The sequence below is a fragment of the Falco naumanni genome, chromosome 13 (assembly GCF_017639655.2).
Source record: "Falco naumanni isolate bFalNau1 chromosome 13, bFalNau1.pat, whole genome shotgun sequence".
Lineage (NCBI taxonomy): Eukaryota > Metazoa > Chordata > Aves > Falconiformes > Falconidae > Falco > Falco naumanni.
Genome location: NC_054066.1, coordinates 5,365,460 through 5,378,349, shown reverse-complemented (window position 1 = coordinate 5,378,349; position 12,890 = coordinate 5,365,460). Strand labels below are relative to the sequence as shown.

The 12,890-nt window shown below is 42.0% G+C and overlaps 1 protein-coding gene across 4 annotated transcripts in view; it reads left to right on the top strand.

The window, feature by feature from the left end:
- ARHGEF4 (Rho guanine nucleotide exchange factor 4) overlaps window positions 1-12,890 on the top strand; it is a 228,225-nt gene that overhangs the window by 117,545 nt on the left and 97,790 nt on the right. For 3 of the 4 annotated variants that reach the window (XM_040613912.1, XM_040613914.1, XM_040613913.1), the window contains one exon: window positions 11-137. In XM_040613912.1, the coding sequence (XP_040469846.1) occupies window positions 11-137 (127 nt within the window). Of the gene's footprint in view, window positions 1-10; window positions 138-7,315; window positions 7,659-12,890 lie in introns of those variants that run through there. The other variant, XM_040613915.1, reaches the window with a different exon arrangement.

The window sequence follows — 12,890 nt, the reverse complement described above, 5'->3', positions numbered from 1 at the left end:
CTTGTTGCAGGCTGGAAGAAGTCCGTCCATCACATCTGCTGTTGCCTTTGACATCCTACCACTGAAACTGCACCCATTTTCCCAGAGCACTCCGACAGGCTTAGACTGCGTGGGCTGGAAACGGCACATCTCTCCTGGTGTGTACACTAGTCTTAGTTGGACATAAATTTTGAGAGAATTTAGCTTTGGTGTATTGAGTATGGAAACTATGTGATAAGCATTCTAATCTATTTATGTTGAATGCTGCATCCATGCCTGAGCAGAAATCTGCTTTAGAGTTAATTCTTTCATGTGCTTTTCATATTCTTGTTTGTTTTCTCCCTGAGTGAATAACCAGGGTGCTGTTTAAAGGCAGTGGTCAGCTTTTTAGCAGAGAAAAGATCACTAATGGTGATGGTAGTTTGCTTGACGTAGAAACATTGTGTTGTCTCATCTAGGTTGATGTCATATATATCACAAACTTGGAATTAGGTTTCTGCAGATGAAACAGACTCTCTGCCTTTGTTTGCTGGAGACCACTACGGTGGGTATGGTGAGGTTCCTCTCAAGATGCTAATTAGGCACTAAAGCAACCAAGTGAGCCCCTAGAGTTAGAAGTTTCCTGTACTTTAAATAAATCATCTTAAGGAACACGTATGCTGTATTTTTATGAGGAATGTGTATGAAGTTATCATGTCTGCTTCCTTTCCAATGACTGATGCTTTCTCAGAATTAAAATGTAAGTCACGCAGATTATTAAACAGACGTATCTTTGCCAGGTTTTTAAATTCTCCATCTGACAGTGCCTGCCCAAACCTTGCAGATATCTCTATCATAGCACTTTGGAGTGGGACAAGAAAAGCAGACTGGAGAGGAGTTGTTTGGTGGGTAAGAATCAAGCCAGGAAAAGCCAACCACAGTTGGGTGCTAAGCGGCCATTTCTCCCTTAGAAAGTCTCTTTGTACCATCGATTAAACACTACTGGAATTATCTAATTAAGGGACCATAACATTGTGCTAATTATGTCAGAGGTGAATGTTCATAATATTTTGCCAAGCATAACTGGTTTACTTTCTGACACTTCGTACAACTTGTACACAGAGTCATGAGATTTGATCTGGAAATAAGAAAACAAACTACTTACTATCCTGATGTCAAGAGCTCTGCCTCTGCTCTCTCAGCACTGAGGGCTTTGATCACTTGCTGTCACAAGCATCTGGTGTTGCCCCAACACTTAAGACCAGCTCCTTGGCAGAACTGAAAAAGATGCAGCTTTGCTCCTTGGAAATCCCAGGTGGAAACTTATCATTGTCAAGTTGTCCATGCATCTCTGACGTTAGCTGAAATCCCTAAGTGCCGCTGTCATAGAAGTAAATTCTGAGTCTGAGCTGATACAAATTTCATGATAGTTCCCAACAGGGACCTGAGGGATTTAAAAAATATATATATGAATTTTGGAGAGTGGACAGGGGGAGTAAATGTAGATTGCCCAGGCGGTAGTGCTGTATGTGTTTATATGCCATCTAGAATTTGGCATGAAATCTGAATCATCTACAATTCCTACAATAATCCTGAGGTAGGTACAAGTGAATTTGATACCACAGCCTAAGCCTGGGCATCAAGAATTTCTGTGTAAATGTAGCAAAACAAATCAAATACAGCAGAACCCCTTTTTGACCACCAAAACCAGGCTCCTGGGAGAGAAAACTGACCAACAGAGGAAGCGCTGTAATGCTTCTACCACAGCCATCTCTGCTAGCTGCTGCTGCTGGGCTTCACGTGAAGCATTTCAGAGGTGATCAGTGTGTGCATGTGTACTTCCTGTGGTAGGATGTGGAAGGGAAGAAAACTGCGAATTACTGAAGCAATACTCTTCAAGTTGTTGGATCAGTGTAAGGATTGGGAATGTCTTTGAGGCAGCAGTCGTGCAGCAGAATGCCCTCTTTGATTCTTGCACAGCTTTGTTGTGATACCTGTTGCTTTTGACAGAGCTGTAGGTCATTTAAAATAGACATAAAATTAAATGATGAATCCATTTAATTTTAAGTTTCCTAACTCTAAAGCTGCAACTACTTGTATTAATGATCCTAGCATATGCCTTAATCATAAAAGACACTGGATATGAAAGTACTGTGCAATATGCAGTGGTACTATATACTTCCACATTGAAAATCTGGATAAAATTCTCACTCCCAAAGTCTGTACTGGGTCACCTCGTGCAGGGAATGCTGCAGAGGCTGTGGGGGATGGGGTATTTCGGTGCCCTCTCTAGTTCTTCAGGTATGAAAGGGTGGCTGTCATGATCCCAGCCCAGAAGGTGCCATGCGTAGCTGTGAGACCTCTGTGGTGCACCTACCTGTCGCCTGAGGGCAAGAGCTTAGCTGGGCACAAACTTGCTATTTTAGATGAGGCAACCTGTTCCCAACTAGAGCATACCGCAAGTGCTGGGAGATCTTCATTTTAATGTTGTATCTGCTGTGCTCATTAGCTTCCTCTGATACTGCTCTCTGCCTTTATGCCAGGAGAAATGAGGCAGGCTCAGACCTGTTATTTGGGTATCCCGGCAGCTGGGATCAAGCATAGCGAGGTGCTTTTTGTCGCTGATCAAGTTTTGCAGACTGCCATCCTGTCGCCTCTTCTGTCCAGAGCAGCCACTTGATAAAACTGTAAGGAACCAGTAGGTGGCTCTAACATCTGTGAAATAAAGAGCAGCTGAGCTGGTGCTAATCTCCCGATTCAGTGAAGACCGAATGAGTCTTGAGCCTCCTCCAAAGAAGTGTAGAGGCTGAACAACCCCATGTGTATGTGCACATACACATGCACCTGCGAGCTTAGTAAAGTTAACTGTCTTGTTCAAACATCAGGAACGTTTGAACACTTTGGAAGGACCTTCTTGTCTGCACCATGCACTTTGGCAGGTAGTGTTGAAGATCAAGTGCGTTTCCTTTAGTTGCCTGGTTATGCCCGCATCTTCATTTGTACCTTGCGGTATGTATCTGCTCCTCACCGCCTGGTTTGCTGCAGTGTTTGAATAGGCTGAGCTAGAGTGAAAGACCAGCATAGGAAACAAGCCACTTTTAATGTAGATATGGCAATGTCGTTCTGCTTTTTGGCAGCCTCTGAAGATCTTGAGAGACCTTTTGACCCAGGAGTTGCCCCAGGAAAGGGGTGAGAGGGAAGAGCCCAAAATGGACTGGAGTGAGCAGTGGTAGAATAGCAAGATTTTGGTTTAAAGCAGTGGACCATCATGTTTTTCTTTAGGCTATTTTACCTATCATCTCCTTCCTCATCTTTCTCCTGATATCTGTTTATGGTAATCTGAAGGTGTTGCCTAAAATTGGGGACATGTCTGGGAAGCTGTTTGGACAGTGAATGCAGCTGTGAGAATGTAGCAGCTGGGCTGACGAGCAGTTCTGGGTGTGGGAGCTACTATCTCCCAGGCGTAGAGCAGAGGGAACTTCTTCTGAGGAGGTGCTGTCATCTCTGAGCTTTTTTAAAGGGACTTTTCAGCAGTGGACAGTCACAAGGTGACACAGGCAGTTGTCTGAGAGTTAGAGGTGTAGTTCCTTGAAGTCCCTACTCTTGCTGCTGTCTGTGCTTCTCAGCTAGAGACTTTTCTATTCTTGTGCCTGCCCTTGTTACACCTTCTCCCAGATGTTTCCCCCATGCTACCTCTCAGACAATCTGTGAAAGTTTAGGATAGGGCCACACATATGAACATACAACTGTAAGCCTTCGGCCTTTGTCATCCTCACAGAGGGAGAAACTTGTAACTAGTGTGTGACAAGATCGCGTTTGTAGCATGGTATCACAGATCTTAAACCTGTATTATTTAAAATCTTTATTTAAATGCAGACTGAATCTTTTTGGCAACTTTCCCTCTGTCTTGTCAGATTTAAACAGCCTGAGATCTTTCCATTTCCTGCTATCAGATATCTACAAGAGATGCCCTGGAGTTCTACCACAGTGCGGGTGTTGGTTATGCCAACCAGAGGGGCATGAATTCATTCTGACTGATGTGTACTGACGCTGAGCATGCTGGTGGCCTTGGAAATCTCACACAAGCTGTAAGGATAGGCAAGCCAAGTTCTCAGAGGCTGAATCTTTTGTGGATAGTCTGGAAAACACTGACCACTTAGTGATACCGAGTTATTCTCTGGCCTCACTGGTATGGCGGAAAGTATTTCTCAGAGGCAGAGGGACTGTTTGTTTACTCAACATCACGTGGCCAACTTTCATCTTCTTTTCCCAGCTATAGATGGGCTGTTAAGCTCACACTTGGCAACAGTTAATGTGAAGATGTTTGACAGCCACTGGAGAAATCTATTCAAGAGGGAAAATATTAGCTTAATAACAGGATTTCATTATGTCTTATAAATATTTAGCAGTCCTGTAGTTCAGCGAAATAACAAGCTGAGCTATTTATTCCATTTTTGTCATTTTAGTTCTTGAAGGGACACAGAAAAAAGTGGTATGCAAGTGCGCAGCAGTGTATCATTATAGCTGTAGTATGAAATGGCCGTTGTATCCTCATGAACCCATGGAAGTACCATTGAATTCAAGTGGCTAAAAAGTAGTCGTGTTGCCTACTGTATTTTTTCACTTTGTGTCTGAATCACAGCAAAATTAGATCCGCTGTGTCAATCTTGATTCTGTTTAACCACAGCCACATGTATTTGTGCTGTGAGGTCTCTGATAACATGTGCTTACTCAAAGATTTTCATCCAACCTTAAAAGCTGGGCCAAATGGTGGCTGAGTTCCTGAAAATTTGTCCTAGCAAGTTGGGTGGGATTGTATGTATTAGCTACTGAGGTGAAAGATTTAGCATACGAATAAAAACTTTCCATAGGGCAAAGAGTATAAAAGAAGATCCTAGCAAATCCTTAATGATTCTGGCAATCGCTCTTGAAAGCTATGAGACCACAGGAGAACCCAACAGAGACAAAAAAATCCAGCAGATGTTTAGGGTCAGGCTGTCCAAGGCTCGAGCTGGCTTGACTACATTGATTACATTGATCAGGCTGTGCAATGAGATCCTTCATCTGTAGTTGGAGTTTGACAGCAGTTTTAGCTGACTTCTCTCTCTAGTGTCACAGATAAAAATTATCTATGTAGATTTAATAAAACAAAAATAAAAAGGTCTGCAGTCAGATAGAACTTCTCTGTGATGGATTGCAGTTTTCAACTCTGATATAATGTCATGCTTTCCACAAACTGGCTTTGTAATATTTTTCTTCTCTTTCTATTCTATTAAAAAATGACTATCCAGCACATGAATAGAATATGCATACTTCTGTAGCACCTTCAGCTAGGATTACAGCACTATTGTCTGTGGCACTGAATAAACATATTTTGCTATTTGCCAAGAGCATTCAGTCCAGAATGGGAGGGTTAGCAGAGGAACAGATGGAGTGATTTAAGCAGGTTGAGGGCAGAGATCTCCCAGGCAAGGGCAGTTGCTACAGAGCCTCTGTAAATAATGTCAGGTTTAGTAGTTCAGTCAAGGAGAGATACAGGTACGTGGAGTTTCCTTACTTCTCGTGTGCCAAGCACGGATTTCAGGGAGCAGATGTAGCATAATTTGGACTGAATTGTAGCCTCTTCTTAGCACCTTTCCTGTCAGAAAAGCTGCACTGTCCTTGTTCAAAATGCCCTGTGCTCCACATCTACAGAACAGCTGCATTCACCTTGGTTGTTAATGCTTAACTTGCCTTCTGCCCCATCATTATGAACAAGAAGTGTCTCTCTCCATTTGTACTTTGATGCAGGCAGTTCTAGGAGGCCCCGGAAGGGCCAGATCAATGCAAAAGAGTGGTTCCACTGCAGTCAAATTGAGAACACGTTTCCATTTCTGTATTGGAAGGCATTAGAGGAAGATATTTTGGTCTAAGTAGCTACATTCAGAAGATAATTAAAGATTTTTTTTGTTACTGAGACACTGTAGAAATGTTATTTTTGCTATTACTGCAGAGACCTCTCTTGTAAGGAATAGCTGAAACCTTTAACGACTTAAAAGTTGGTTCAGCATTGTTGGATGCTTTGTAATAACCTGCAGTGATGGAGGGCAAAGGTTTTTTCTGTTAGGAAATACTTAGTAAAACAGAAGTTTTACTGCAATAAAATAACCTGGCTATTGCACAGATAGTAAGGCAGAGTCAAAGGGGTAAGTCTGTCACAGCATGCTGTGGTGGCCATATAAGAACATGGCTTCAGACAGAATTAACTTACACAGAAATAGTAAAAGAAGCATTTTCAATTCTTGTGTGAAATGAAGCTCCTAGTATTGGGTTTGGGTGCCTAGGCACGCATTCACTTTGTAAATGGTAGGAGCAGTTTGGTATTTCCCAGCATGATCCTTTGTGTCCCACCCGTGGGTGTCTGTCACCCCCCCACCTGTGCTAGTGGAGCTGAGCTACTCCGTTCCTCCAGTCCAAACCCCTGGCTGCAAAGTCTCACCTGTCTAACTTTGAGCTGCCCTGGGTAATCTCACACTGAAGTAGTCTAGTTCTGGTCCTACACTTGCTGTAGTAACTAGCATGAGAAGTTTTATAATGTTTTGTGCTGCACATGGTACAAACTATGTGGCTACTCTTAAATTATCTTGATAGTTTGACAAATCTGCTATTGGCAGAGTGGCAGTCTGGCAATGTCCTTTATCATAAAACCTTTGTGGTGTCTCAAAGCTGTTGTTAAATGGTACAGGTATTTCTGCATTTTCAGGAAACCAGTTTTCGTTCAGAATTCTTTTTATAGCGGCACACTGATTCATGTGTTAGGGAATAAGAATATAAAACTTTCTGATTAAAAAGTAGTTAGTAATGTTGTTTCACTTGGGGCTGAAGTCTCTTACAAAGATCACACACTGAAATAGGGACCAACCCAGGTCTACAGCCTGGAAGTGGATGCTAAATGATTTTTTTCAAAGCTCCCAGCTGCAACCTCCCCAAATTTCAATCTGTGTTTTTCTGGCTTTGATTTAATTTTGAATTCTTTTTCTAAGGACTTACAAAAATAGTTTTTTAATAGCAGCAGCCGCAGCCAGTTCTAAACATGATTAGTTTATATGTTAAGTCCTTTTTGAGTTCTCAGGGGAAGCAGATAACACAAGGTCTCTCTCACTTGGGCATTTTTAAAATGCATGAAATTCTACTATTCCCACTTATTTATTTTTAATCTGACGTTTCTGCTAAATTAGGAGGAAAGATCTCTGTCCAACCCTTGCTTTTTTAATGCCTTGAAATCAGCTTTAATAAAAATCAGCTGCTAGGAGCTGCAGCTGAGAGCAGTTGAGCTGCCACAGAGGGAGCCTCCTTAGTGGACCCCTATGATGTCAGGATGCATCGAGACAAGCGAGAGGAGGATAGGAATCCAGCTCAGTCCTCAGACAGCACTGCCAGGTACCGCTGCCCTGCGAGCAGCTACGGAGTGCTTTGCCCATTTCCTTCCCCAGCAGAGCAGAGCCCCCGGCTCTCCCTCTTACCTGCCTGCATGAGGACCCAGCAGTGCCCCAGTGAGTCCAGCGGGGCACACAGTGGAGAAAACTGCAGTAGCAGTGGAAGCTCTGGGCTCTCACCGGGTTCGGATTCAGACAGCAGCGGGGTGGTGTGTGGTGGTGGTGGTGGGATGAGAGGCGTCCTGTCCAGATACTGGAGCTTGGAGAGTCTCCACTCTGCCACAGGTAAGGGGCTTCTCTTTTTTTTTTTTTTTTTTAGAAAAAAAAAAACAACAACAAAAACAACAAACAAAAAACAAACACCCACAACCTGTTCTGTGATATTGTACTGACCTTGAGACTAAATCAAACCTTCTGGGAAAAGTATGTAATTAGAAAATGCAATCTTTTAGTCAGGAGAAATAAACAAAATGTTCTCTGTTTGTTAGTTGTACCCCCTGCAGACTTACAGCTAAAACAAAACAACATAGACCTTTAATATACTTCTTAAGTCAGAAGGCAAGAAATGGGTTCTTAATGGCTTTGGAAATAGTGCTTAGGCTTCTACCTGATCAAAGCTGCCCTTTCCTTTTGGAACAGCATTTCATATTTCAGCCTAATTACACAGAGCCCAACGTTAGAGCTGGCATTTCTCTGTGTAAATGCCAGTGTAGAGTATTGCTGCTGTTAGAAAATGTCCAAGCGAGGTGCTGTGCAGCAGCTGAGCTCTAGGTAGGTTTGCACTGCTGTGTACTGAAAGAGGGAAAGGCAGTTCCTTGAGCCAGCTGCTCAAGTTTGGTTTCTGTTTTCCTGTCCTTCTTTCAATTCCTTTTTGAACCAGAGATTTTGGAGGCATGTTCCTATAGCCTGGATCCATTCCAGATCAACCTGCCTGGATCTGGCACTCTAGTTTTTAATCACTGATGTGCCTATTTAGGGTTTGGATGTTTCAACTGCAAGCATGGGAAAGAAGCTTTCTCGTTCCCAACTGATACTAGCAAAGGAGCCTGGCAATTATTTTAATGGCCAGCTATTTCTGAGCTGTTCAGTTTGTTTCTTGTTTGTTGCTGTTTAGAGAGTTTTTTAGTAGAGTTGCAGCAAATCAGTTCTTCTCTTAGATAAATTCAGACAAGTGCCTTCAAGGCCACCGGTGACTGCCATTTCCTTAGTAAAAATACTCACTGTTACCAGCTAGAGGCAAGGCTTGGGAAGAATTTTAGGTGTAGTTCTGTGTAATAGGCTTTAATTGCATATACTTGTAAGTATTGGAAGGTCTTGTAATTCCATCTACTACTGTAGATTTGGGGCTTTTTAATAAAATCTGTGTTGCTGCTCTGGAGTCTTCTGCTGAAGTGACAGTAACTGCACTAGCGTGTGGGGAAGGATTACAGCAGGGTGGCCAGCCTACCTGACTTTCCAACCCACGCACCAGACCTTCTAGGTGGCCAAGAAACACTAAATACCTTCAGTATGTCCTGAGGGTCCGGGGGCAGGAAAAAAGGCTCAGGCTGAGATCAGGCTATCAGTGCTCTCTTTTGGGAAAAGATCTGGGCTGCAAATGAAAGGGGATGCAATTCTGCATCTTGGTAACATTTGCTGCCTTGTTTTCTGCTGTAACAGGGAATGCAAATAATCCCCAGCATGGCTCTGACATTGACATAAAGTAGCCCTGGCACAGGATCCTTTTCCAAACTACTGCTCCAAGAGTTGCACATGGGGCAGTAGCTGTAGTTTGGTCCCCTCTGTCCTAGAGGATTTGTTGTCAGCTGTCCTCCTATGGATGCTTTCTCAGGCTGAATCGGGTCAGTTGATACAAATGACATACAGTGATATAAAAGAAGTAAGGTTGATAACAAAAACTAATTTTGAAGCTAAATCTCTTTTTCTAAATGCTCTTTCATTTCCACAAGTGTGAGGCATGGTGTCATTTTGTGAATGCTGCCTGCATTTAGCAGGAAATGCAAAGATGAGAGGGAATAGAATAGAAAATGGTATGGGGACAAACTGAGGACAGGGAAAAACCAAATTAAGTTTTATAATTACAGTATTGATATATCAATACAATAATAAAAACGGATAACTGCACTTCAGGCTCCTTTCTGCCTCAAAATACTGTGGTTGGTAAGTGTCTGTCTTCTCATGTGCAAAAGATGTCCGAGCAGTTTGCCTCTAACTACTAACGTAATTGAGGTCAGAATTGGGATTAAAGCTTGAAAGCAGTGCATCTCCCGAAAGAGTTTATTTTGCTTTGATTCTGCTCTGTTGGTGTTCTTTGGATTAAGCTAAGGCAACCATGGTAGGAGAACTGCTCCTTGCCATCAAGGCCAGTTGGCTGTCAGAGGAGTGAGGCAGGATTTCTTTAAAGCGTGGGCTAAATAATGTTTTTGGGTGGTAAAATTTGATACACTGCTTCAAACAAACAAATCAGCAGGAGCAATAGCAGCTGGCAGTATATGAGAGTAGTGGTAACTAGAATGCATTGCAGTGTTCTCACCTTGGAGGGGCAAGAAGTCTCCAGCGTTTTGGCACATGTCACATCAAGAAGTTGGGGGAGGGGGGGTGGGGAAGAATGAATGTGTGGAAACACTATAACCTGCCTGATGGTGCATTAAAAAAGAGCTGGAAAAATAGCCAGTCCCTTTCTGTTTTGAAGGGATTCTGCATTCCCAGGAGTGGCCATAAGGTTGGATAAATGGACTTGAAAGACAGGGTTTTGCTTTTCTTCTCCCACTGTACACATAAACTTGTCTCTAGGCATCTTCACACCGAGTCTGTTGCTGTCTAAGACTCCAGAGAAGATTACAAAGAAACCAGTTTTAAGTGACTGAAAAGTGGAGGTGAAAGGTGGGTGAGAGGTTTTCAGAACAATTGGGATGCAACTGTTTGGGTTTCTCTTCTACATAATTTAGATTTCAAGAGCATGCAAAGACAGAGGCATAGTATATTTACACATGTATATATTTGACAACACGAGATTTCAGGAATACAAAGTGATATCCCCTATGTAGAAAAGACAGGTAGCGTTTTCCCAGGTTCACAAGCGGGAAAAGCTGTCTTTGGTTAATAATGTTCCTCTGCAACCAGTAATGAAGTATGATTCCTTTTGTTTTGGAGGTGAATTTCTTGTAATCTATTGATCAAGCAAGGAAGTTAAATGTGATACAGAACTGATAGAGAAAATACACATTGTTACAGCACAAACTTCTGTACAAATGCCACTTGAAAAAAATATGCAAAACCCCATAGTTCAGACTTGTATGAAGTGGAAAAATTCTACTGTTATTAAATATCAGTCCACGTCATTTTTGGTCTAAATGTCAATATACATTACATGAGGAGGCTGTTCTCCCTGAAGCTAAATATAAACATGAAAAGAGGGAATGCTTTGTTGTTCTACCAGGCTCTCCATTTGAGGATATCAGAGGACTTCATAAGCATCAATAACCCTCTCAGAGGGCCTGAGAGGATTTCCAAGTTTGATTTAGGATAGAAAAAGAGATATGTACAGTTTGATACTTGGATAGTAGTCTTTCTATTTTTAAATACTTAGAGCAATTTCTAAATGTTTGGCTGTGTCAACAGTCCAGTGGGAAAATGACTGAGAGCTTGGGTTGCTCCACAATTCTGAAAATCAGGCCTTAAGTATCTGAGCTGGACAAAAAGATGTGAGGCATCCAAATTAAAGGTCAGTCGTGACAGTGCTCCAGCAAGTGATTCAATGGCATTATGGGCACTCTAACCCTGGTTTCCTAGGCGAGATTTTGTATCCCAGGTTCATGCTGTCTATATCCCATTCATCACTGTTGTACAGCTCTACTGAAAAGTTTGTTTCCTTTAGAACATTTCCAGATTCAAGCTTGTGAGTAGGTCTCTTTGCTTTTCCAGCTCCTTTGTTGCAGGTCCAATCCCAACCTCATTAATACTGTTGTTTATTCTTTTGCTTGTCCAAGTTGGGAAGGACTAGAAGAGCAAAGAAAGGTAGGGACAAAGGGGGAACTGCAACTTGGTGGACTAGCGGTTGCCATAGTTTCCCAAAGAGATCCTCTGTGTATTTGTGCATATGTAGCAATTTAATTGTACAGACTACACTTCAGTGCGCCTGTGCACATTTTTGTGGCTCCTAATATGCAGATATGCTCATCTACTAGCCTTGGGAATATGGCGTTTAAACAAACAAGGAAACAGACTATGGGTGGGGAGGGTTTTTCATTCAGAGCTTTAAAAAAAAAAAAAGTTTTTAGAAAAGTTTTTTTCAAGTAATTCATCTCATTGTTGTGGCTGATGAGGGAGCCAGTAATAGAGCTGTGGCAAATCTTTGCATCATTCTTGTTTGGCAAGAGATTTGCTTTTGAGCTCCCTCTTTTTCCTTTTCCTTCCTCTAGCCCTGCCTTCTCGGTACTGGTGTCTGCAGCTGTGCTCATGGACTGCAGTGCATAATTCCACTGACCTTTCTTTCTCCAGGGTCACATAGTCAGGAGGAGTTAGAGGTCACGCAAGGGGAGATTGATTTAAGGTTCAAAGTGTTTCAGAATGCTTCCAGTGGGATGGGGGGTGGGAGTTAGTGCCTTAAAGCACACGCTACAGCGTGTTGATGTTTTGTTTCACCCTTGACTTGGCAAATTGTGTGCTAGGCTGTTTCAGCTGGATTCATTGATTGCATTGTAGCACGTCCTGTGTGTGGTGTGTGTGTCCCGCCCCTGCCATATATTTCCTGTGTCACCTGCCAGAATAACTTCCACTCATCTTCCAAACAATTAATCAATACATTCTTTTTTTAAAAAAGATAAAACAATCCATGCTAAATTAACTTTGATTTTTCTCTCTACACGCATTCATTTGTAATGGTGACTGATACAGTGAGGTAAACCTAAGGGAGATCCTGAACTTTTGAGGAAGAATTACAAGATTAACATCTCTTGGCTGAACTAATGAGCTGCCCTAAAGCTTAAGTAAAGATTTCTTCTTTGAAAGTACATCTTCCGAATAATGTGTTGAGTGTTGCTGAACTGTGACTTGGCATCATACTCAAATAGTGAGGGCATCTACATTAATAGTGGTTGAGTTCATTCTAGTGAATGTAACCTCGGTAAATGCTAAGTGTATGTAAACTTGGCCACCTAACACTTCTAATACACTCAAATGTTTTTTTTCAGTGCAAAATATCCTCTAGTGTCATGATTTTCCATAAAAAGGAAGAGAAAATAGTGTTCATGTAAGTAGAAAAGCCTTATCATGTTTCTGTAGCTCTGTTTCCAGCAGAACCATTTTTTGTAAGTTCAGCTATTTAGTACTTCTAACCACATTTTCTTGTATTGGGGGGCAGTGTTAGTTGACTTTCCCTTGAGATATTTTTTTGTTTCATTTTAAAAGGAGTAAATGCTTATTTTTATCATGTCCCCATAAGATACAGATTACCACTTGTGCCTACCAGAAGAAAAACACTCCCATCTTTGCTGATGTTGTGTTTGCAGGGAGAAG